The sequence below is a fragment of the Eschrichtius robustus genome, chromosome X (assembly GCF_028021215.1).
Source record: "Eschrichtius robustus isolate mEscRob2 chromosome X, mEscRob2.pri, whole genome shotgun sequence".
NCBI lineage: Eukaryota > Metazoa > Chordata > Mammalia > Artiodactyla > Eschrichtiidae > Eschrichtius > Eschrichtius robustus.
This window is the reverse complement of record NC_090845.1, coordinates 16085423-16109876: the sequence shown is the minus strand read 5'-3', so window position 1 is coordinate 16109876 and position 24454 is coordinate 16085423. Positions and strand designations below refer to the sequence as shown.

The window sequence follows — 24454 nt, the reverse complement described above, 5'->3', positions numbered from 1 at the left end:
AAGTATAACAAATAGAAAAGTTACAAACATGGTTCATATTAATCCAAGTATATTGATACTCACTTTAAATGTGAATGGCCTAAATATATCAATTAAAAGAGATTGTCAGAGTAGATTTTAAAAACTCACATTAAGTATAAAGATTCATCTAGGTTCAAAGCAAAGGGATAAAGAAAGATATACCATGTTAATATTAATCAAAAGAAAGCTGGAATAGCTATATCAGTTTTAGACAAAGTAGACTTCAGAACGAGAAAAATCATCAGGGATAAAGAGGGCATTAGAAAATGATACATTCTCCAAGAAGGCATAACAATCCTTAATATGTATGCACCACACAAGACAGCATCAAAATATATAAGGGGCTCCCTCTGGGCCTCGGTCCTCCGCCCGCGTCCGCTGGAGCCTGTTCATGTCCACTGACCAGAGTCCGTGAATTCAACGCTCCAAGCCCGTCCAGACGGTCCCAACTCCCAGCTGTTTATCCTTTGAAAACACTAAGAATAATGTCCCTGCATCAATTTTTACTAGAGCCAATCACCTGCCATGCCTGGAACAGGGATCATACCCAGATTGCCCTTAGCCCCAATAACCACGAAGTCCACATCTATAAGAACGGGAGCCAGTGGGTGAAAGCTCATGAATTCAAGGAGCACAACGGACACATCGCAGGTATCGACTGGGCTCCCAAGAGTGACTGCACTGTCACTTGCGGGGCTGACCACAATGCCTACGTCTGGGGTCAGAAAGGTGGAGTCTGGAAGCCGACCCTGGTGATCCTGAGAATTAACTGTGCAGCCACTTTTGTCAAGTGGTCCCCACCAGAGAACAAATTTGCTGAGGGCAGCAGAGCACGACTCATTTCTGTTTGTTACTTCGAGTCAGAAAATGACTGGTGGGTAAGCAAGCACATAAAAAAACCCATTCGCTCCACGGTCACCAGTACACCCTGGGGCAGCAAGATGGCTTTTGGTCAGCTGATGTCAGAGTTTGGTGGCAGTGGCACTGGCGGCTGGGTGAACGGGGTCAGCTTCTTCGCCAGCGGGAGCCGCCTGGCCTGGGTCAGCCACGACGGCACCGTGTCTGTTGTTGATGCCTCAAAAAGTGTGCAGGTCTCAACTCTGAAGACAGAGTTCCTGCCCCTCCTGATTGTGTCGTTCGACTCGGAAAACAGTGTTGTGGCTGCTGGCCATGACTGCTGCCCCATGCTCTTTAACTACGACGACTGCGGCTGCTTGACCTTCGTCTCCAAGCTAGACATCCTGAAACAGAGCATCCAGCGCAACATGTCGGCCATGGAGCACTTCCACAACATGGACAAGTGGGCCACAACTGAGGACCAAAACACAGCCCTGGAGACGCTGCACCAGAACAGCATCACTCAAGTCTCTATTTATGAGATGGACAAGCAAGATTGTCGCAAATTTTGCACTACTGGCATTGATGGAGCCATGACCATTTGGGATTTCAAGACCTTAGAGTCTTCTATCCAGGGCCTTTGGATAATGTGAAGCTGAGCGAGCCTCCCAGATCCAGCATGAGGACAGACAGGCTGCACTGAGCAACTCCGCCATTCGCACGATGGGGAGGAGAGCCAGCCTCCAGGAAACATTGAAGACGCATATGGCGCAAACCTTGTTGTGTGTTTTGTTTGAATGTAATTGGTGAAAGTGTCGGTTTTTTAAAAGCAGCAGTGATTTGCGTTTTTTTTTGTTTGTTTTTTTCTTTTGCTATTTCATTCCATTCTTGACCAAAGCTTCTCTTTAAGTAGTTTATTATGGAAAATTGTCACACTAACTTAAAGGAAGGGGTGGGGGAGGTATGTAAATTGTCTGTTAAAAAATTAAATAAAAATACTGAACAAGAAAACAAAACAAAATATATGAGGCAAAAGATAGACCTGCAAAGAGAAACAGACAAATCCACTATTATAGTTGGAGACTTCAACGCCCCCTTTCAGTAGGCAAAAAAAAAAAAAAAGAGAGAATAAAGATAGGTGAATTCAATAGCACCATCAAGCAACTAAATCTACCTGCCATTTACATAATACTTCGTCCAACAGCAGCAGAATACATGTTCTTCTCAAGCTCACATGGAATATTCATCGAGATAGACCAAATTCTGTACCACAAAACACAAATTAGCAAATTTTAAAGAATAAAAATCATATAAAGTATTTTCTCACACCACAATGGAATTAAACTAGAAAACAATAACAAAAAGATAGATGGAAAAATCTCAAAATACTTAGCCATTAAACAACACATTTCTAAATAATACATAGGTCAAAGAGGAAATCTAAAGAGGACTTTTAAAATATTTTGAACTAAATGAAAAAGAAAATACAAATCAAAATTTGTATGATGCAGCAAAAGCAGGGCTTAGAGAAAAGTTTATAGCACTGAATGCATATATTAGAAAAGAAAACAGACTTAAAATCAATAACCTAAGCTTCTACCTTAGGATATAAGGCAAAGAAGGACAATTTAAGACTAAAGCAAATGGATAAAAGGATAGAACAATAAAAATTATAGCAGCAATCAATGAAATTGAAAACAGGAACTCAGTAGTGAAAAAAATCAATGGAAACAAAAGATGGTTCTTTGCAAAGACTGATACAATTGATAAACCTCTAGCCAGGATAACCAAGAAAAAAAGAGCAAAGACACAAATTATTAATATCAGAAATGAAAGAAGTGTCATCATTACCAATCACGTGGACATTAAAAGGATAATAAAAGAATATTATGAACAAATCTATGCCCACACATTTTATAACTTAGATAAGTGGACCAATTCCTTAAAAGGTACAAACTATGAAAATTTACACAAGGAATAATAGATAATCTGAATAGGCCTATATCTATGGAAGAAACTCAAACAATAATTAATAAACTTCTCAGAAAGAAAGTCCCATACCTAGATGGTTTCACTGGTGAATTCTACCAAACATTTAAGGAAGAAATTAAGGAAGAAATTCTCTACAATCTCTTCCAGAAAACAGAAGTAGAGAAACACTTCAAAGCTCACTCTATGAGGACACATTAGGGTATTACCAATACCAAAACTAGATAAAGACATTAAAGAAAGGCAAACTACATGAACACAGATGTAGAAATCCTCAACCAATATTATCAAATCAAATCCAGCAATGTATAAAAAGAAATACACATCTCAACTACGTGGAATTTATCCCATGTATGCAAGGCTGATTCAACATCCTCAAATCAATTCATAATCAACAGATGAAAGTAAAAACACCACATGATCATACCAAGTGATGCAGAAAAGCATTTGACAAAACCCAATACCCATTTGTGATAAATACTCTTAGCAATCTAAGAATAGAGAGAACTTCCTCAACTTGATAAAGAACATCTACAAGAAACCTACAGTTAACATCGTATTTAATGGTAAGAAACTGCATGCCTTCCCACTAAGCTCAGGAACCAGACAAGAATGTCCTCTCTCACCATCTGTATTAAACATTGTACTGGAAGTCATAACTAATACAAGACAAGTAAAGGAAGTAAAAGGTATACAGATTGGGAAAGAAGAAGTAAAACTATTTTGTTCGCAAATGACATGACTGATTATGAAGAAAATCCCAAAGAATTTACCCCCCAAAAAACACTGGAACTAATACGCAATTCTAGCAAGGTCACAGGATACAAAGCTAATATACAAAAGTCAATCACTTTCCTATATACCAGCAAGGAACAACTGGAATTTAAAAATTAAAAACAATACCATTTATACTATCACCAAAAGAAAAAAATGACTTAGGTATAAATCTAACAAAACAATTGTAAGATATGTATGTGAAAAACTAAATAACTTTGTTGAAAGAAATCAAAGAGAGAAAAATCAAATGGAGAGATATTCTGTGGTCATTGATTAGAACACACAATATTGTTAAGATGTCAATTCTCAACTTGATCTACAGATTCAATGCAATCCCAATCCTAGCAAGCTCTTTTGTGGATATCAACAAACTGATTTAAAAGATAAAACATAAAGGCAAAAGACCTGGAATAGCCAACACAATACTGAAAAAGAACAACAAAATTGGAGGACTGACACTACCTGACTTTAAGACTTACTACAAAGCTACAGTAAATCAAGACAGTATGATATTGGTGAAGAATAGACACACAGATCAATGAAACAGAACATAGAACCCAAAACTAGACTCAACACAAACACAGCTGATCTTTGATAAAGAAGCAGAGGCAATCCAATGGAGAAAGAAGTCCTTTCAACAGATGGTTGAAATAACCTAATCAAAAAATGGGCAAAGGACTTGACTAGACATTTCTCCAAAGACATACAAATAGCCAAGAGCACATGAAAAGATGTCCAACATCACTAATCATTAGTGTCATGCAAATCAAAACCACAAAATGATACCATTTTACATCAACTAGGATGGCTACAATAAAAAAAAAATAAGGAAACAAGTGTTGGCAAGGATGTGGAGAAATTGGAACCTTTGCACAGTGCTGGCAAGAATGTAAAGTGGTGCAGTCACTGAGGAAAACAGTTTGGTGGTTCCTCAAAAAAGTTAAACACAGAATTCCCATATACCTAGCTAGCATTTCCACTTCTTGCTATATACCCCAAAAGAACTGAAAACGGGGACTCAAACAAAACTTGACCACAAGAGTTCACAGCAACAGTATTCACGATAATCAAAAGGTGAAAACAACCCAAATGTCCATCCACAGATAAATGGATAAACAAAATGTGATATGTCCATACAACAGAATATTACTCAGTCATAAAAAAGGAATGAAGTAATGACACAGGCTACATGGATGAACCTCAAAAACCTTACACTAAGTGAAAGAAAAACTCAAATGGTCACAAATTGTATGTGATTCCATTTATATGAAATATCCAGAATAGGTAAGTCTACAGAGAAATCAGATTGGTGTCTGCCAGGGATAGAGAGAGGAAGAAACAGGGAGTGAGTACTTAATGGGTATGGGGTTTTCTTTTGGGGTGATAAAAGTGTTTTGGAACTTGACAGAGGTAGTGATTGTACAATATTGTGAACGTACTAAATGCTACTGAGTTGTACACTTTAAAATGGTTGGTTTTACATTATGTGAATTTTACCTCAATTTTTTTTAAAAAAAGGTCACAACATTGTAAATCAACTATTCATTGATTAAAAAACAAAAAAAGAAGATGGGCCTAATGAGGCTTACTTCCTGGCTCTACCACCTACTGACTTGTATGGCCTTCAGGAAATTAACCTATTATATTTGAGCATCAGTTTCCCTCATGTTAAAGGAAGGTAATTCTTTCTAACTTTTATAGTTGCTATAAGGATCTAAAGAGTAATGAAAATAAAGCACCTAGCATAGGACTCCCCTGGTGGCACAGTGGTTAAGAATCCGCCTGCCAATGCAGGGGGACACGGGTTCGATCCCTGGTCCGGGAAGATCCCACATGCCGTGGAGCAACTAAGCCCATGTGCCACAACTACTGAGCCTGCCCTCTAGAGCCCGCGAGCCACAACTACTGAAGCCCGCACACCTAGAGCCTGTGCTCCGCAACGAGAAGCCACCGCAGTGAGAAGCCCGCGCACCTCAACAAAGAGTAGCCCCTGCTCCCAGCAACAAAGACCCAACGCAGCCAAAAACAAATAAATAAATAAATAATTTATACTTAAAAAAAAAAAAAAAAGCACCTAGCATAGCACAATGCCTGGAAGTTAAGAGGTACTTGAAACAGAGATTATTACTATTGCTTCTTAACTTAATTTCTCATTTATGGCCACTTGAATTACATTAGGAAGATATCTCAAGTTTTTTTGTCTCCAAAGAATTTAACTCTTCATATTTGTGAGAATGTCCTTCTCTTGAACTCAAGTAATCTTTCATAGTCTCAGTGGAGACTGTTTTCTTCTTTGTATTCATTTTGGACGAAAAGAGAGCTATTCAGGCCAGTGATGGAACACAGTCAGGGTGAATAGATTGTATGTGTCTCCGTATGCCCAGTTCCTAGCAAAGTCCACTTCTCCGTTCTGACAGTTGATCATGAACGAGATAACCAATATAAAATTTCCTACTTAGCCAGCCAAAAGATTTACCCAAGCCCAGCTCAAGGGAAAAGTAATTTTCAGTGGTAGTTCCACACTTTATTAATTCTATTCCTCAGACTCCAAGAGCACCAAGGGCAAAGAGACAAATAGAAACTGAGATTGTTGGTCCACTGAGGCCACTACGCTGTTTCCACTGTATTCTCCTAGTTCGGGCTGCTCAGCATTAGAAGTCAGCAAACTTTTTCTGTTTAGGAAGGGCCACAAAATAAATCCTGTATTTTAGGCTTTGTATGTCATACGGTCTCTGTTGCAACTACTTAACTCTGTCATTTTAGCGCAAAAGCATCCATAGAAAATACATAAATGAATGAGTGTGGCTATGTTCCATAAAATAAGTGGCAGGCCAGATTTGGCCCACAGGCACTCAATAGATTTTTCTTAAACAAATATTTGGTTGAATTTTACTTTGTAATACCATGCCTAGAACACAGTGCTTTAAGTACAGGAGGTAGAAAAAAAATTTAATTTGATTTTTTAAATTAAAATGCTTTAACATAGGAAACAAACCTTTAAATTAAGAAATAGTAAAGCTCAAAAGCACTGCAGAATATGAACTATAGCTTCTAATGGTATTTCAGGGGTGGGTTACTTTTTATATAAAAATAGATCCCCATGCATTACTTTCCAGTTACTGATTTCAACAACTGATAAAGAGTTATGTTTAACTATTTAAAAGTGTCCACTATACGGGCATTTGTTGATCAGTTCCTTTTCTTATATTTCCAGTGAATATATATTTCAGGCTGTGTAGAAAAATGATTCACACTCATTTTTGGTTCCTGAAGTTTTAAAGTCACATTAAAGAACTAGTTAAATCCCTTAAGCAGAGACATTTATCAAAGACTAATGAAATTACTCATCTTAAGAAGATGTAGAAAGAATGTTCTCTCTCTCATTTTTTTAATGTTTATTTATTTATTTATTTGACTGCTCCGAGTCTTAGTTGTGGTGTGCAGGCATGTGGGACCTAGTTCCCGACCAGGGATTGAACCCGGGCCCTCTGCATTCGGAGCACAGAGTCTTAACCACTGGACCACCAGGGAAGTCCCAAGAATGTTCTCTTAAAGAAGGAAATAATTATGTTTTATGATTGGCAGAAAAGGGGACTTTAAAGTCCATCTAGTGCTCCAGCCAACTCGTCCTCTAGACTGGGGGGCTGTGGAGTGGGGGGGAACTGAGTCACTATAAGAAGGACAAATGAGGTAAAGTCTTCTGTGTAGACAATGCATGCAGAGCTAGTAGTGGGGCTAGTTCTAATTTGACCATTCCCTTATCTCATTTACTAAAAATCAAACAGAAAACCAAATCCAGATTAGGACGATGAGGATAAAGGCAACCAGGAAGCCTGCAAAAGCCCCAGATTCTTCTGGTTCCCTGAAGAAGTCAGACTCATCTGGAAATTGACACCTGAGCCATTGTTTCTTTTACTGATAACAAGACAACAAAAACATGGGTAGTTTTTCCTATATCAACAGACTAGCAGAATTGGAAATACAAAATATTATAGTACAAAGAAGTACGATTTTGGTGAGACTTTTGTCGTGTTCCACAGACTGTTCTACAGTCAATTGGATCAGCAACAAAAACCCGGTCAAGAGAGGAAACCAGGGCTTCCCTGGTGGCGCAGTGGTTAAGAATCCGCCTGCCAATTCCGGAGACACGGGTTCGAGCCCTGGTCTGGGAAGATTCCATGTGCCATGGAGCAACTAAGCCCGTGAGCCCATGAGCCCTAGAGCCCGTGTTCTGCAACAAGAGAAGCCAATGCAATGAGAAGCCCGCACACCGCGGCCGCAACAAGAGAAAGACAATGGGCAGCAATGAAGATCCAACGCAGCCAAAAATAAATAAATGTATTTATAAAAAAAAAAAAAAAAAAGAGAGGAAACCACACAGAAGTAAGGTTCTACATGAGTGTCTCTGTAAGAAGAGGCAGATGTTTTCCCCCATTAATGATTCCTACTATCTTTGTTCCTGACCTGAAGTCCAGTTTAACATTGACATCTCATTAATCTTCATAACCTGCAGTAAATTCACATAATTTCAGACAGTGCAATTACTTAAAAAAAGATTATGATAAAATAATCAATTAATACTGAAATACTTCCAGCTTCTTACAATCTTTATGAAACACCCCAAGCCTCGCTATAATCTTCTTCAAATGCTAGAAATTTTGCACACAAAAGCAAGAAACCACATCTTATTTTTATTTAAATAAGGAGGAATAAAATAACAAAGTAAATAATATAATATCCCATATATTCTGTTTCTCATTGTTGACATCTTTTTTAAGTTTTAAAAACTCAAATAACATGTAAAACCTAAAACTAAAAATTAAAGAAAAACATTTGTTTTATTTAATGTGGGAAAAAACCTGAAAAAATAAGTTTATTTTGGTCTAGTAGAAAATAACTGTATGGTTTTAGATGGCAACTATAAATAATCTGTTAAATTGATAATGGTTCACTGACTTTTCCTTAAGCATCTTCTCAAAATAGTTTGATTAAAGAAAAGTAACCAAATCATCATTCAACTTTTTGGTGGAAAAATAAAATTAATCTGAAAAAGAAAAATGGAATCATTAATCCAAAATGCATATTGCTTGCTAAAAATGAAGGCTTATAACAAAAGACAAATTTGTGAATATTAAGAAATAACAAACATCCAAAGAATGCCTTTTAGTAGGGGAAAATATGGGTATTCCTAACTAGAAAATATTTAATCAAATCTACTCTTCCTACTACTCTCAATATCAATTTATAAACTCTCAAAAGAGAAAAATGACACAATCCAGATCTTCTCTATCTACTCTCTCCTTACCCTCTTGCAATTTGGCATTAATGTATCATTTGACTTAAAGAAGTCATTAATAAATGGCATTCTTAAATGAAATGGATTTTCTCACCCCTCAATCCTTATCATTATGGATCTTTTTTATGGATTTTTAACACTATTGGTGAATACCATTTTTAAAAAATCTTTCTTCCTTGCTTTCAAGAGGTCTACTCCCTCTCCTTTCAGTATGATCATTTTAAACACGTCTTTCACTCTGCTCTGTACTTCCTCTTGGAAGGTTCATATCATTTCACACTTCCATCTCAGGTTCAAGGTAGCCATTTCTGGAGTCAGATCAAAGCCTGGTTTCGCCACTTATCAGCTGCATAATCTTGGCCCCGTTACATAGCCTCTCTCTGACTCAGTTTCCTCATATGTAAAATAGGGATGAGAGTGGGGATTAAATGTAAAACATCAAACAGAGTGCCTATCTACCATGTATGGTAGATGCTCAATATGTGGTATTTACTGATATCAGGTTTGGTATTCTGTTGACATTTTATTCTTTATTATGAAAGCCAAACTCATTATCTCTCCCTCCAAACTTACACACCCTTTACAAGTTTCCCAGTCAGATAAATGATACCAATGCTTTCCCAGTTTACCACAAATCCTTGGGATCATCTTTAATCCCTCCACAGGGACCCGCCACTGTGCAAAAGCTCTCTACAGTGTCCTTCCTTTTTGGTTCTGTAATTTAAGTCAAGTTTATCATTTATTTAATACTTACAGCTGTACCCCAGTACTGGATTGTTCACAGCTTTGTATAACTAGCTATTCAACAGCATTCGTTACCTACTACTTCAAAACAAACAAAAACTTCTCATAAGTCAACCCAGCCATAGGAGAGGAACTACATGAATCAGCACTTCTCTGTCCTAGGCTCAATTAGCATCAATCTCCAACCTTTCTCTAACCTCTCTCTTGCCTCAAGTTCTAATCGCATCTCCCTATTTCAACTCCATTCCATTCTCCCTACTTTGTTGTGAGGATGACCTTTTTGGGTTTCTGGGAAGAAAAGTGTACTGTAAAACATGCCTCCCCTCTCACAGGCACTTCAAAGCAGACACGTAAAGAAAAAGAAAATCAGCAATGCATATTTACAGGGCAAAGGTCCAAGCCAGAACTTCTTCCAAGTGCGAGTAATCATAAAGCTCCATAAAGAGTTTAATAGTCACTGCTAAGAGTTTAATAGTCACTGTTCATATACATGACAATACGTATATATAACAATAAACAGAAGTTGTCAAAAAGAGAGTACAGTTACATTTTTCTTTTTTAATTGGGCAGCATTTATTTCAGTAAATTAAGAAGTATGATCTTTGGCCTGGAATAGCTCAACATCATATTATGTTCACAAAAGACAAGATATATCTGTTTATAAACATGACCTCTAAATTTCTTGCAACAGGACACATTAAAACAGTGACTTTCTTTCATACTTGTTCAAATACACCATATGCTAGGAATTAGGAATTATTTAATTATATATATAATCATAGACAACATTCTCAGAAAGAGATCAAATTTATGCATGTGATCACATATACCTGTGTAAGTAATCACAAGAGACCTGATTTATACATTTTTATAAGCATTTTATTAAAAATTTAAAAGGTATGCAAAATATATGGGCATGATCACTTTACACATAATAAGCACAAAAGGGAGGATTATATCCATTTTTGACTATAATATGAGATTTCATAGTTATCCATTCGTTTGATCCTAATGGGTAAATCTTATCAGAAGCATCAAATTCTCTATTTTTGGATAGTGGGGTAAAGATTTGAAGGTCTGATTCTAGCTGAAAAAAGGGTATACTGTAAGAAGACTAATGACTAAACAGTTGTAAATTCTAGAAAGAATTTTATATTACTCTGAGTTAGGCACTAATTTATGCTTCAAATTTTCCATCCAGTGCTATCTTTTTAGGTACATGAAAGAAAAAAAGCAACGATACTCAGAGAGCTAGTCTGTAGGGCCCTCATTTAGTGAAGGGCAGTAAAAAGAGGTATTTTTTTAGATGCAATCTCATTTGCAGCAATCTCACAGGTTATTTTTTATCTATTCTTCTATCTATTCAGACAGACCATAAGACATACAAGGGCAAGAAAACTATGCTTTATTCATCCTTGTAACTCAAAATGCTTTGCACATGGCCACTAAGAATCAGAGTTCATATTTAGAGTTGGTTTCCCAAGAGCAGAAATGCCTGTTCTCGTCCACTTTCACTCTGAGCCCATCTTGCTGGCACTAATAGTGTGTATTATGAGAACGAGGCACAGTTAACAAGCATGTTTTAACAAATGAGTAAACCAGATATATGAAAAGATAAAAACAATATACTCAACTAATAAACGTTATTTTTACGTAAAAGGCAGGAGAGCTTAGATAAGGTCATGCATATGGCTGATTCTCTTTGTTGTGCAACGGAAACTAACACAGTATCGTGAAGCAATTATACTCCAATAAAGATCTATTAAAAAAAAAAAATTTTTTTTTAATTTAAGAAAAGAGAAAGTATAGGGGAAAAGGTCACAGGAAGAAGTGTGACAACGACTGAGAGAAAATACTATTGGAAGATTTGTCATTATATATCAGAAATCCCTGGGTTTTAAAGTTCAAGGATTAAGACTAAGAACTGAAGCTTCCGTTTGCTATGCTGTATCAACAGAGCCATAGTACAAAAAGGGGTATTATGTTCATGAAAGAGTCAAATTTAATTTGGACACTAACAACCTATTTCCCCTGAGTAGTATCTACCCAAGAATTTTATTTTTTTAAAGCTTCCTAAATTTATTTTAACTCAAGGCACCTCCTTAAAAGCACAGCACTTCACTAGAGAGCTTTCTATTTGTTTAATTTCAAACTGCAGTGATATTTCTTAATTAGGAATTTAAGGTGCTAAATTTATTTTGATTATATTTAATTTATTATTTTAAATTCTTAGTCATCCTGAATCAAGAGCCAACAGTATTCAAACCATTTTTTAGGATTTACTGGCAGAGATCTTCAGATAACTATTATCAATATAAAATAACTCAAACACCCAATTTCAAGAATAATAGAAAATTCTTTGAATTAAAGAGATTTGTGATGTAAAACCCAAAATACATCAACTGTCATGAAGCCTTAAATTCAAAATGTAAGTAATATTTTGTACAATGGGAAAGAAAAAGCAAACATAAAAATTATATCATCTTTGTGTGTGTGTGTATATATATATATATATATACACACACACACATACATATATGTTATGACAGATTGATAGATTTGAGAGTTTAAATTAAATGGCTTAGGCTAAATTGCTAAGCTCATCTCAGACATAAATTATATCATTATAAAATATCACAAAAAAACTTTAAACCTTGGTCTTAACAAATTATACACAAAATAGTATGAGGCCAGATATTAATATTCAAACTAGGTATACCATAATAGAAAACTATTTAACCTAATGTTTGAAATTGTTACAGCTTCAACACTTGCCATCTTAAAGGTAGTCTCTGAGTAAAACATCCTCAACACTGAGCAACACCTATGGAAACTTGAAATAACCTCCCTGAATAACTGGTGATTATTAATTATAGTCAAATAATCTATATATATAAGATTCATTTCAAGGCTGTTCAAGGGTGATCAACCACAGCTAATAGTCATAATCATACACTATTACCCCAAGCCCTATTTCATAACCAAACACCTATCCACTACCCTTCAAAATTTGGATTCTGACCCAATAAGCAATCTAAGTTATTGGGTCTACAAGAAAAATATTGACATGAAACTCCTCCTTGCTCTTAAGTACTTGAACATAAATTAAATCTGTCACTACTTTGATTTCTTCTCTACCATCTTTTCTCTCTTTCCATTAGGCAGCTTTTCACCTACACATAGGTCAGGTGAAAAAAAGAGCACATGACTGTAAAGAACTAACAACTACTTAATCATGATAAAGCTTACCCAAAGTAGTCTCTTTTTTCAGGGTTCCCATATTAATTCTCCTTTATTAAGCATTATCATCATCATAGCCAGTTTTAATTATATGCCCACATGCACAGAACACTACATTAGTTTCAAAACAGTTAAACAAATATAGATATTTTCTTTTTAAAAACTATGTACTTGCCTTGTGTCTGCATTTAAGTACAACTCCATAGGCTCCTATAATAAAAAGAAGTAAACAATTAGGGGCACGTATACAAATTACAGCTCTTGGAGACTGTAGAGTCAAAGTTCTATTATATTTACATTGGTTATCAATATATGGTATAATAAAGATTCCTAAAATGATAATATTCTGCAGTGATAATGCAATGAGCCATATACAAAGAGATCATGAATATTTATTATACATTTTTTATAAACCAAGAGTATAAGCAACCCATTTCCCCAACAAGTGCATATTCTTAAATGTTTCTCTTTTTAAAGAAAATTTCACTTGAGGCATTTTTAAACTTAAGCTTAAAAATTTCTAGAGACAAGATTAGGACGTAAGAACTTTAAGAGTAAATTAAAATTACCTCAAAAGATTCTAGGGAACTCAAACTTTAAGAGTTAATGGTTTCACAAAGGTAGGCTCAAGCATGGAGCCTACCAAATATGTTCTCTGTCCTAGGACACATTTAAATTCTCTTCTAAGATACTGGAATGTTTTCCCTGACTAGCAAAATAGTACAGGCCTCACCTCAGCATTCCAATTAATAACTAGTAGGAGTTGCTACATTTTTGCCATAAATATTAAATTCAATAGCACCAGCAGAGGAGTCCAAGGATCTCTGGCCATTTATAGCCAAGCACCCCCACTTTCTCTGATATATTTCAAATGAGATACATCACTAGCTTTTGGGTTACTTATACTATTAACTAGCCAGTAAGCTACTTCCTTAGAGGCAGAACACAGAGTTGACAGCAAGGAAATTGAGGTAAAAGTTATAATGTGAAAAAATCTAATTAGGAGAATCAAAATATAATATATGATAACTGAAGTTTGTAGAAACGATTGACATTTACAGACGGGCAAAGCCCACGTTCATCTCTGAGAAGAGGACTTCAGGGAGATGAAATTAGGAAATGTGTCTCCAACACAGCCTGGAGAGCCAGACTAAGTCTCCCTCACCCAGCAGAGATGGATGAATCTTATTATCACAGTTAGGATGAACCCAGCCATTACAGCCATCCAACTCAACTCCACAATCACCAGGCAATCATCCAATCCTCATTTAACTGCCCATGCTAGTTTTTCTATGGGGTGAAAATGCACTGCTTAGGCTGCAGGGATGTACAGTTTGCTTGACAGTTTTTAATTTCCTTAATATACATGTATTTCATAGCCAGAAAGCATCTGAGGTAGTTTACAAAGAAAAAAAAAAAACATATAGCAATGATGGTTCTGACTACAACTTAAAACTGACATATTCTGATTTATATAACAGTCTGGTAGTTTTAGTTAATCTAAGCCGATCCCTGAGAAGATTATCACCTATGGGTATACTAAGAAAAACAAGGTTATGATCCAGAAAAACTTAGGCCCAAAATCTGGAACATTCCAACCCTGTTACACCCAAGGAGCTGACCTTCTCCAGCGAGTAGGTTTACGGCATGTCTCTATAATACTTTTGAAAAAACAGAAATAAAAATAATAAAGAAAGCAGGCATTATAAAATTAATAGCAGATAAGACATTGAAAATGAATTTTATCTACATAATTAATATCAATGAAAAACAGGAAAAGGAGTTGACTGGTGAAGGAAGAAGGATCCATTCTTTTTATATGGTTTCAAACTTCAGACCCTGAAGCAAACACCCAATGATTAGACAATATTTGAATTGTTTCTATTTATTTGAAAAGGATTTAACAACTTAATATTAAAATCCAGAACAACTATCCTGTTGACATAGGTAAATTTTAAAACTTCTTTTGAAATTCAAAACTACGTGAAAATTCTGAAATATCAAGTTTTTGTAATATTTGCTTTAAAGATATAGATGCTAAGAAGCCATAATTATAAATCACTTATACCGTGTTAACAGAATCATTTATCAAAATCTCCATAAAGTTATCTTTAAGTCGAGAGCAAAAATTACTAAGAAGGAAAAATCAGGAAGATTTATGAAAATGAAATACCATATTTCATCAAATTGATATCACTGATTATAAGCATTAGTACTACTAGGAAAGAAAAAGTGCTGCCAATCAAACCATGACATGCTACTGATTATAACACACATCTGATTTCAGAGATGTTAAAAAATGACCAAATTGTGTGGTTCAGAATTTATAAAATGTGGTTTGTTATTCTCAAAGACAAATAGAAGTTATTTATTCATTTATTTATCATGTATTAAGGAAAATTTAACATACAAATTTTAAGTTAGTCAAAATAAGCCTAGCTGACATAAAAAGTAAACGTAACCAAAAAAATGTAGACTAAAGAAATCATGATTGCTAATGAAAAGAATGAAATGAAGGCAGCCTTAAGAAATCTCTGATTTCTTAAACTTTAAAGGATTTTTAAATGTTATTAACGTTCAATTGGAGAATAAGACCCAAATAGTTTAAGAGTAATTTTACTTTTAATATTTTACTCTTAGGCACATATGTGAATTGATAAAGGTTAAGTTAACAGAATCTGAATTAATAACTTTTTTGGTGGTAGATATAATAGTACATTGCTCAAAAACTCAAGGAATGCTAAACTTACCTTCACCTACAACCCCAAGGATCTCAAATTTATTCATCACATTACCAATGTTAGGAATCTTCATGAAGACAAACTCCTCTTTTGATGCAAGCCACAGAACATGGCATCAAAAAAGAACTTCTAAGAAAGTTGTACAGTAAGTAGAACGAAAAATGTCCAAAGGAGGAAATTCTCACAGGTTGGCAGGAACTTTCACATATTTGTCCTAAGGTGAAGTATTAAATGATTCCCTGAAAGAACAAACACAATTAAAAGTCATAAGTTTTATTTCTCAGTACTCTAATAACCTAACCAATCTTTTTGTACAGTTGTTTTAAAACCACATTAATGTTTCATATACTACTACTACTACTACTACTACTGCTGCTGCTGCTAATAATAATAGGAGGGAAGAACCCAAAATGAAACACAAATGAAAAAATGTACCTAACTGTATTTGAAATGAATAATATAACTACACTGAAGGAGGCTGGGGGAAAAGAATTAACCCCAGGTAACTTCTGAAAACAGTATTTTAACTACATACTCTCCTTGAACTAAAGACAAAAAGAAATATAAACAAGTATTATACTCAGTTATTTGTTTTTATACAGAGATATGAAACTTCTTCATGTATATTCTAGGATTGAGCAAATAAGTAAATACACTGTGGATAATGTGGGTTTGGTCTCATTCTCATAAAAGGAAGTTACAAAGATGAAAAGGGGGAAAGCTTGGAAATAAGAGTTAACCATATAGGGTCAGTTCTTAATATAGACAGATGTAGAAATAGATATAAATGTGTATGTAAATATACATACACACATACATTCTTCCAAAAAGGTAAAACATGAATCTAACCATAGGCAGCAACAGACAAGCCCAAACTAAGGGACATTCTACTCAATAACTGACCTGTATTCTTTAAAAATGTCTACATCATGAAAGACAAGGAACAACTGAGTAACTGTTCCAGAAAAGAAGATTAAGAGTCATGATAACTAAATATAATGCATGATCCTAGATTGGATCCTAGACAAGAAAAAAAATTTTTTGCTATAAAGGGTAACTGATAAAATTTAAATGTCTACAGATTAGATAATAATACTGTATCAACGATATTTTTTTTCTTTTGACAATAGTAAGGTGGTTACATAAAACAATGCTCTTGTTTTAAGAAATGACAAGATGGATGAAGGTGTTCAAAAGGTACAAACTTCTAGTAATAAAATGAACAAGTCCTAGGGATGCAATGTACAGCATGGTGACTATAGTTAATAATACTGTATTGTATATTTGAAAGTTGCTAAGAGAATAAATCTTAAAAGTCCTCATCACAAGAAAAAAATATGTAACTATGCGTGGTGATGGATGTTAACTAGACTTACTGTGGTGATCATTTTGCAGTACATACAAATATCCAATCATTATGTTGTACACTTGAAACCAATGTTATATGTCAATTAGATTTTGATAAAATAAATAAATAAGGCACAGCCCAGATCTCTAGAATAAGACAGTCTAATAAAAAGCTTAACCAGAAAAAAAAGAGGAAGAACACCAAAGTTTTTAGAGATAAAGTTTGCAACTTAAACCGTTCAGAAAAAAATATGTATATGTGTATGGGGGAAGAGAAAGAGAGAGAGAAATGATAAAGCAAATATGATAAAATATTAACATTTGGGGAATAGGGGTCAAGGGTCTATGAAACAGGAAATTCTTTATACCATCTTTGCAACTTTAAATCTGAAATTATTTCAAAATAAGTTCTTTTGTTTCAAAAAAACCTATCCTATCTTTAAGAAGAAGAACAGCTGTATCAACATATAATATTGGTTTAAAAGCAAGAAATAAATCTAAACCAGTAAAGAAATTTTCTTTGCTGCCTATGAAATTTGAAACTTTTAAAATATATGAATACCCCATGTGGTGTAAAGTACTGACACGAAAAAGTGTGCCGTTCTGTACACTAATAGCAGGAATGTAAACTTTCTAAAGAGTAAAATGTCCATAATTAAATGCTTTTTAATTTTTATTTATTTATATTTTTTTTATTTTTTGGCTGTGTTTGGGTCTTTGTTTCTGTGTGAGGGCTTTCTCTAGTTGTGGCAAGTGGGGGCCACTCTTCATCGCGGTGCGCGGGCCTCTCATTATCGCGGCCTCTCTTGTTGCGGAGCACAGGGTCCAGACGCGCAGGCTCAGTAATTGTGGCTCACGGGCCCAGTTTGCTCTGCGGCATGTGAGATCTTCCCAGACCAGGGCTCGAACCCGTGTCCCCTGCATTGGCAGGCAGATTCTCAACCGCTGCGCCACCAGGGAAGCCCTAAATGCTTTTTAAATGCTCATATCTTGATAAAAGTATCTGACAAAAACCTACAATATCATTCTTAAATGTGGAATATTTAGATAGTCCCTTTAAAAATTAAGAACGTGACAAGAAGTCCTACTATTAATACTTACTAACATTACTATTAAACATTATCCTGGGGCTTCCCTGGTGGCGCAGTGGTTGGGAGTCTGCCTGCCAATGCAGGGGACACGGGTTCGAGCCCTGGTCTGGGAAGATCCCACGTGCCGCGGAGCAACTGGGCCCGTGAGCCGCAGCTGCTGAGCCTGCGCGTCTGGAGCCTGTGCTCCGCAACAAGACAGGCCACGATAGTGAGAGGCCTGCGCTCCACGATAAAGAGTGGCCCCCGCTTGCCGCAACTAGAGAAAGCCCTCGCACGGAAACCAAGACCCAACATAGCCAAAAATAAATAAATAAATAAAAATTAAAACAAACAAACAAAAAAACATTATCCTGGTGGGTTCCAGACAGGTCAGTAAAATAAGAAAAAATAAATGAATAAACTATATAGGACTGGAAAGAGGAAAACGTAATAGAATTTACAGATATTATTGTCTACATAGACAATTCAAAGGAATCTACAAATTATTAGAATTATAAGTGTTAACAAGGTAGCTAAACATAAGCTCAATATACAAATATCAACTGTATTTGTAAACATCAATAAGAAACAGAAAATGTAATTTTTAAAAATCATCTTTACAATAACAAAAACAGCACTTAGGATTTAACATAAAAGACACCCAAGACCTCTATTCATATATATATATATATATATATATATATATATATATATATATATACACACATACACACATAAACACATATAGATCACACATATATATGCGTGTGTGCGTATATATATGTAAACTTTATTCAAAGGCATTAAAGATGACGTATATCAATGAAGTTATCCCAATTTTAAGGCTAGAAAATTCAATATTATAAGAATATCAATTGTCTCCATATTAATCTATACAGTCAATGCAATTCCAATCAGAATCCCAAGAGGGTTTTCTGAGGAATTACAATAATCTGATTCTAAAATATATATGGAAGAGCAGAATTCCAAGTACAGCCAACACCATCCCGAATAAGAAAAATAAGAAGGCTCAGCTTTGAGGGGAGGATCTGGCAAGATGCTCTCTACCAAATATACTGAGGGTTAGAATTGAGCTATAGGACTTCCCTGGTGGTGCAGTGGTTAAGAATCCGCCTGCCAATGCAGGGGACACGGGTTCGAGCCCTGGTCTGGGAAGATCCCACATGCTGCGGAGCCCCTAAGCCCGTGCGCCACAACTACTGAGCCTGCGCACTAGAGCCCGCGAGCCACAACTACTGAAGCCTGGGCACCTAGAGCCCGTGCTCCTCAACAAGAGAAGCCACCGCAATGAGAAGCCCGCGCACTGCAACGAAGAGTAGCCCCCGCTCGCTGCAACTAGAGAAAGCCCATGAGCAGCAACGAAGACCCAGCGAAACCAAAAATAAACTAATTAAGTAACTAATTAAAAAAAAAAAGAATTGAGCTATAAAAATTAAAACAGGGTGGTCTTGGCACAGAGATAGACAAATTAGCCAGTGGAACTGATATGAGAGCTCAGAAGTAGACCATACTTCAAAATCCCTATAGCTCCAAACCCACCTCCATGTCACTTCTCTGCTCAAAACCCTCCAGGGGCCTCCCATATCATTAAGAGTGAAAGTCAAAGTCCACATAAGCCACCAGGTCTTAACCTCCTCTCTCCTCTGCTGTCATCTCTGACTCTTCTCTCCCTTGGCTTGCTCCACTCCAGCCACACTGACCTCGTTCCAGCTCAATATATAACAAAGTCACAGTTGTCCCTAATGCTAAATATTTGTCACTCTAACATTTACTTTAGGTCAGATTCTTATTGTCTGATTTTTCATTCAATATTTACCAAAAAATGTTTTTGAAAAAAGGCAAGAGAAAGCAGACACTATACTTATTTTAGAAAACAACTTTAATTCAATGGAATCACAAATTTTTAAAGGATGACTGTGACATCTAGAGAAAATAATGTCACAATTTCAAAAGAAATAAACATTTGTTCTATTCATTCATTTATTAAACAAAAAATTACTCACTGCCTAACATGATTCAAAGAATGGGTAAATAAGACACACGAGACAGTGGTGAACAAGATAGGCAAGGTCCTTGCCCTCATGGAGCTTCACATTTTACTGAGGGAGGAAAAAAATACAAGATTATTATCAGATAGGGATACATGTTATGAAGGGAGAAAAAAAGAGTGATTACCCAGACAGACAGCCCCCTCTCTAAAAAGGTGACATTTGAGGTGAAATATCAATAACAAGAACGAGCCAGCCATATGAAGATCTAAGTCAGTCACATTCCAGGTAAAAGATGCTCAGAGTGTTTCTGAGAATGAATCATTGTTTCATTTTCTACGGCTGATTTGGAAGAACACCCAGGAAACATTTAAATAGTCTACTCTCTGTCAATAATGGTATGGCTCATTTCAAAGGAAACTAGAGATAAATATTAAATTATTCCTACTAAGAAGACTCAGCACCCCCAAAAGTTCTGTATGTAAGTATGTATATATAAAGAACATTTGGTCCCACCTATTCTCTATGGAAATCAAAATCGACTAATGCAAACTGGGAATCAGAATTTAAATGTGTGAGTAAATATATAACATAGGTGTCAAGAGCAGTCTTTTAACTACCAGTATTCATACTGAGGAAAAAAATTTATGCCAAACTGGATTTAACTACAATTTTATATGAATAACGCTAATTAATTTTTTTAAGGCATAAAAACTCAGACACTTCAGCTTCAAGTAACTAAATGACTTGGATGGAATGTCCCTTTGAGGACAAATACAAATGCTGGAGGGAATACTTTTAAAGAAGAGCCTAAAAAGCCCCAAAGACTTAACAAGGTTTTGAAGAATTACCTGGCTGAAATCAAGGCAAAAGAATAGAACCCAGAGAGGTAATCCAAATCACCCAAAACAGTTTTAGCTCACAGACACTTGAAGAAAGATTCAGAAAAAATGGGAGAAAAACAGACTTGCTCTTGAAACCTTTATAAATCCAGGGGGCAAAAAGGTCAAAGGCAAAAGTGTTTCAAAAAAAATGGTACAGATGAACCGTTTTGCAAGGCAGAAATGGAGACACAGATGTAGAGAACAAACGTATGGACACCAAGGGAGGAAAGCGGGGGAGATGAATTGGGAGATTGGGATTGAGATATATACACTAATATGTATAAAACAGATAAGTAATAAGAACCTGCTGTATATAAATAAATAAATAAATAAATAATTTTTTAAAAAGCGTTTCAAAGAAGGAAGTACGATAAGTACCACTCACTTGGAGCTGAAACCCCAAAGAGCTATACTCCTTGGATAAAATAAACCAGAAAAAAAATCAGTCCCAGGACAGACTTGAATTACAGCTTTATGTCACCTGAGTGACCTAAATAAACCTCTAAGTGTACCTTGGATTGAGGTGGTCCCACATTCAGATTGTTAGTACCAACAGTTGTCTGGTTGAAAGGGGTGGCGGCAGGCAGTGGGGGCAGGAGTCTGCAGGAAGGTAACATGAACCTAGGCATCACAATATTGTTACAGATAATTTCTTGTTTACATCATGCAGTACATAATCAAAGATAACCAGATACACAAAGTAATAAGATACCATTAACAAGAACTAACAGAAATGACCAAAACAGAAAATGACCCAGAAAGACTTATAATATCAGAATTATCAGAAATAGCCTGTAAGACCACTATAGGGTTGAATTAATAAAAGCCCAAGGGTTGAACATTTTGACAGAACTGGAAGGTCCAAAAGGCGGAAGAACAAATTGGAAAAATAAATTAGAATTCCAGAACTGGAAAATAGAATACCACCAAGGGAACTCAACAGACAGTATAAAGAAAAAAGTATCATGATACATAAGATTTTAAACATTTTTAAAACTTGAACATATGAAAAGATAAAGTATAGCAAAGAACTGCAGAATATCATTTTTTCCCCAAGCACACACATAACATTTACAAAAACTGATAAAGTGCTAGGCCATAATGCAATTCAAAGCAAATTACAAGGATTTTAGTCCAAGGATGATCTCTCTCCAAAATGCAAGTATGCAAGAAATTAGTCACAAAAGAAATAACTAGGAAATATTCATATGTTTAGAAATTAATAAATACATTCTTAAAATAATCCATAAGTCAGTCAAAGAAGAAACCATAACAAACATTTAGAAGTAACAAAAATAGGGACTTCCCTGGTGGTGCAGTGGTTAGGAATCCACCTGCCAATGTAGGGGACACAAGTTCGAGCCCTGGTCCGGGAAGATCCCACACGCTGCAGAGCAACTAAGCCCATGCGCCACAACTACTGAGCCTGCGCTCTAGAGCCCGCAAGCCACAACTACTAAGCCCACGTGCCACAACTACTGAAGCCCGCGCGCCTAAAGCCCGTGCTCCGCAACAAGAGAAGCCACCGCAAGGAGAAGCCCACGCACCGCAATGAACAGCAGCCCCTACTCGCCACAACTAGAGAAATCCTGCGTGCAGCAACGAAGACCCAACGCAGCCAAAAATAAATAAATAAATAAATTTATTTTTTAAAAATTAGAAAATAAAAATAACAAAAATACAAATTCATGGGAAGAAGCTAAAACAATGCTTAGGGAGGGAATTGAAAGCCTCATATATACGTATATCACAAAATATAAAAAAATAAACTAAGCATCTATCTTGAGAGGTTTTAAATAAAAGAACAGCAAAATAAATCCAAAGAAAGTATAAAGAAAGAAATAATTAAGAGCAGAGATTCATGAAATAGAAAACACACAGAAATAAAGAGATCAAAAGAGCTGGATCTCGGAAATCAACTTTGGAACTAATCAAGGACAAAAGAGAACTCAGCCCAGTCAACACACTGAATTCTAGCTTTATGCTATCCTGAGCAGAGAACCCAGCCCCACCATGCCAGACTTCTGACCTAGAGAGCTGTGAGCTAATATATGGGTGCTGTTTTAAGCCACTAAGCTTGTGGTAATTCATCATAAACAACAGAAAACTAATAAAGCAGTACTATTTCATTTATATACAGTTTTAAAACAGGCAAAGTTGAATTACAAACTATATTGTCTAGGTATGCATATATAAGTGGTAAATCTATTAAAAAAATAAGTGACCATGAAAGTGTTTCTTTTAAAAATGAGGATATTTGGACTTCCCTGGTGGCCCAGTGGTTAAGAATACACCTGCCAATGCAGGGGACATGGGTTCGAGCCCTGGTCTGGGAAGATCCCACATGCTGTGGAACAACTAAGCCCGTGCACCACAACTACTGAGCCTGCACACCTAGAGCCCGTGCTCCACAACAAGAGAAGCCACCGCAATGAGAAGCCCGCTCACCGCAACGAAGAGTAGCCCCCACTCGCTGCAACTAGAGAAGGCCCGCGCACAGCAACGAAGACCCAACGCAGCCAAAAATAAAAGTAAATAAATAAATTTATTTTTAAAAAATAAATAAATAATTAAAATAAAAATGAGGATATTAATTATCTCTAGGGAGGAGTTGAGATTGATAAGAGATACATAGGAGGGCTTTCTGGGGCACTGGTAATGTTCTATTTCTTGACTTGAGTGAAAGTTAGACAGACATTCATTAGAGTGTAAATTTGTTTTACGTATTTCTATGTTGTTATATTCCACAATAAAACAAGTTTTTAAGAAGTCAGAGAGTAATTCTGATAATGACATCATACATAAATAGTTCTGTGGTCATTTATATGGAGGCAAAAGATAATTTTTATCAAGGATAAAGCATTTCAATATTACATTAACCAAAAAAGTTTACCTGAACTATCTCTCTCCAGACTCCACATATTGCCGTGTGTCTAGTGCTGGGTATCAACAACAAAACCAAAAACTCCCAGTGATGGATAACCTGGATGATGACCACACTCCAAAACCATGCCAGAGGACGAGCTGGTGAGGAAACTGGGCAAAATAGGCCTCAATGAGAGATGACTGGCATCCCAATGTGTGAAGACTCTTTGAAAAAGAGGGAGCAGAGCGGGTGATTTGGACTATTTCAGGGGGAATACCTAAGATCAGTGGTAGAAGTGAAAAGGAGACAGATGTCAGCTCAGTAGTGATTTGGACAATGATGAACCATCAATGGTTACTCATTCATTCTATAAATATCTTTCAGATCCTACAGTGGGCCAGCCCACCACAGATGCTTCGGGATACAGCAATGAACAATACAGACAGAGCCCCTGCTCTCATGAGCCAATGAGGGGAGACAGACAATAAACAGACAAACACGATCATTCCAGACAGTGACAATTATTATGAAGGAAAGAAAACAGTCTTATGATAGAGAGTTTTGGAGACTGAAAAGGGGGGGTAGGTAGATAAGGTAGTCTGGGAAACGCCTGTCGAGGAGGTAAAATTTGAT

At 36.1% G+C, this 24454-nt stretch overlaps 1 protein-coding gene, 1 non-coding gene and 1 pseudogene across 3 annotated transcripts in view; 1 reads left to right on the top strand and 2 right to left on the bottom strand.

The window, feature by feature from the left end:
- The window catches only part of CDKL5 (cyclin dependent kinase like 5), a 185763-nt gene that overhangs the window by 109648 nt on the left and 51661 nt on the right, over window positions 1-24454 (bottom strand). For both annotated transcript variants that reach the window (XM_068533949.1, XM_068533950.1), the window contains exons 2-3: window positions 15655-15884; window positions 13080-13114 (exon numbers count right to left, since the gene is read on the bottom strand). In XM_068533949.1, the coding sequence (XP_068390050.1) occupies window positions 13080-13114; window positions 15655-15718 (99 nt within the window). In that variant the 5' untranslated portion in view covers window positions 15719-15884. The remainder of the gene's footprint in view (window positions 1-13079; window positions 13115-15654; window positions 15885-24454) is intronic.
- LOC137756982 (actin-related protein 2/3 complex subunit 1A pseudogene) lies at window positions 547-1540 on the top strand (annotated as a pseudogene).
- Window positions 7083-7155, bottom strand: TRNAR-CCG (transfer RNA arginine (anticodon CCG)). The gene has a single exon. It is a non-coding gene; the product is annotated as a tRNA-Arg (tRNA).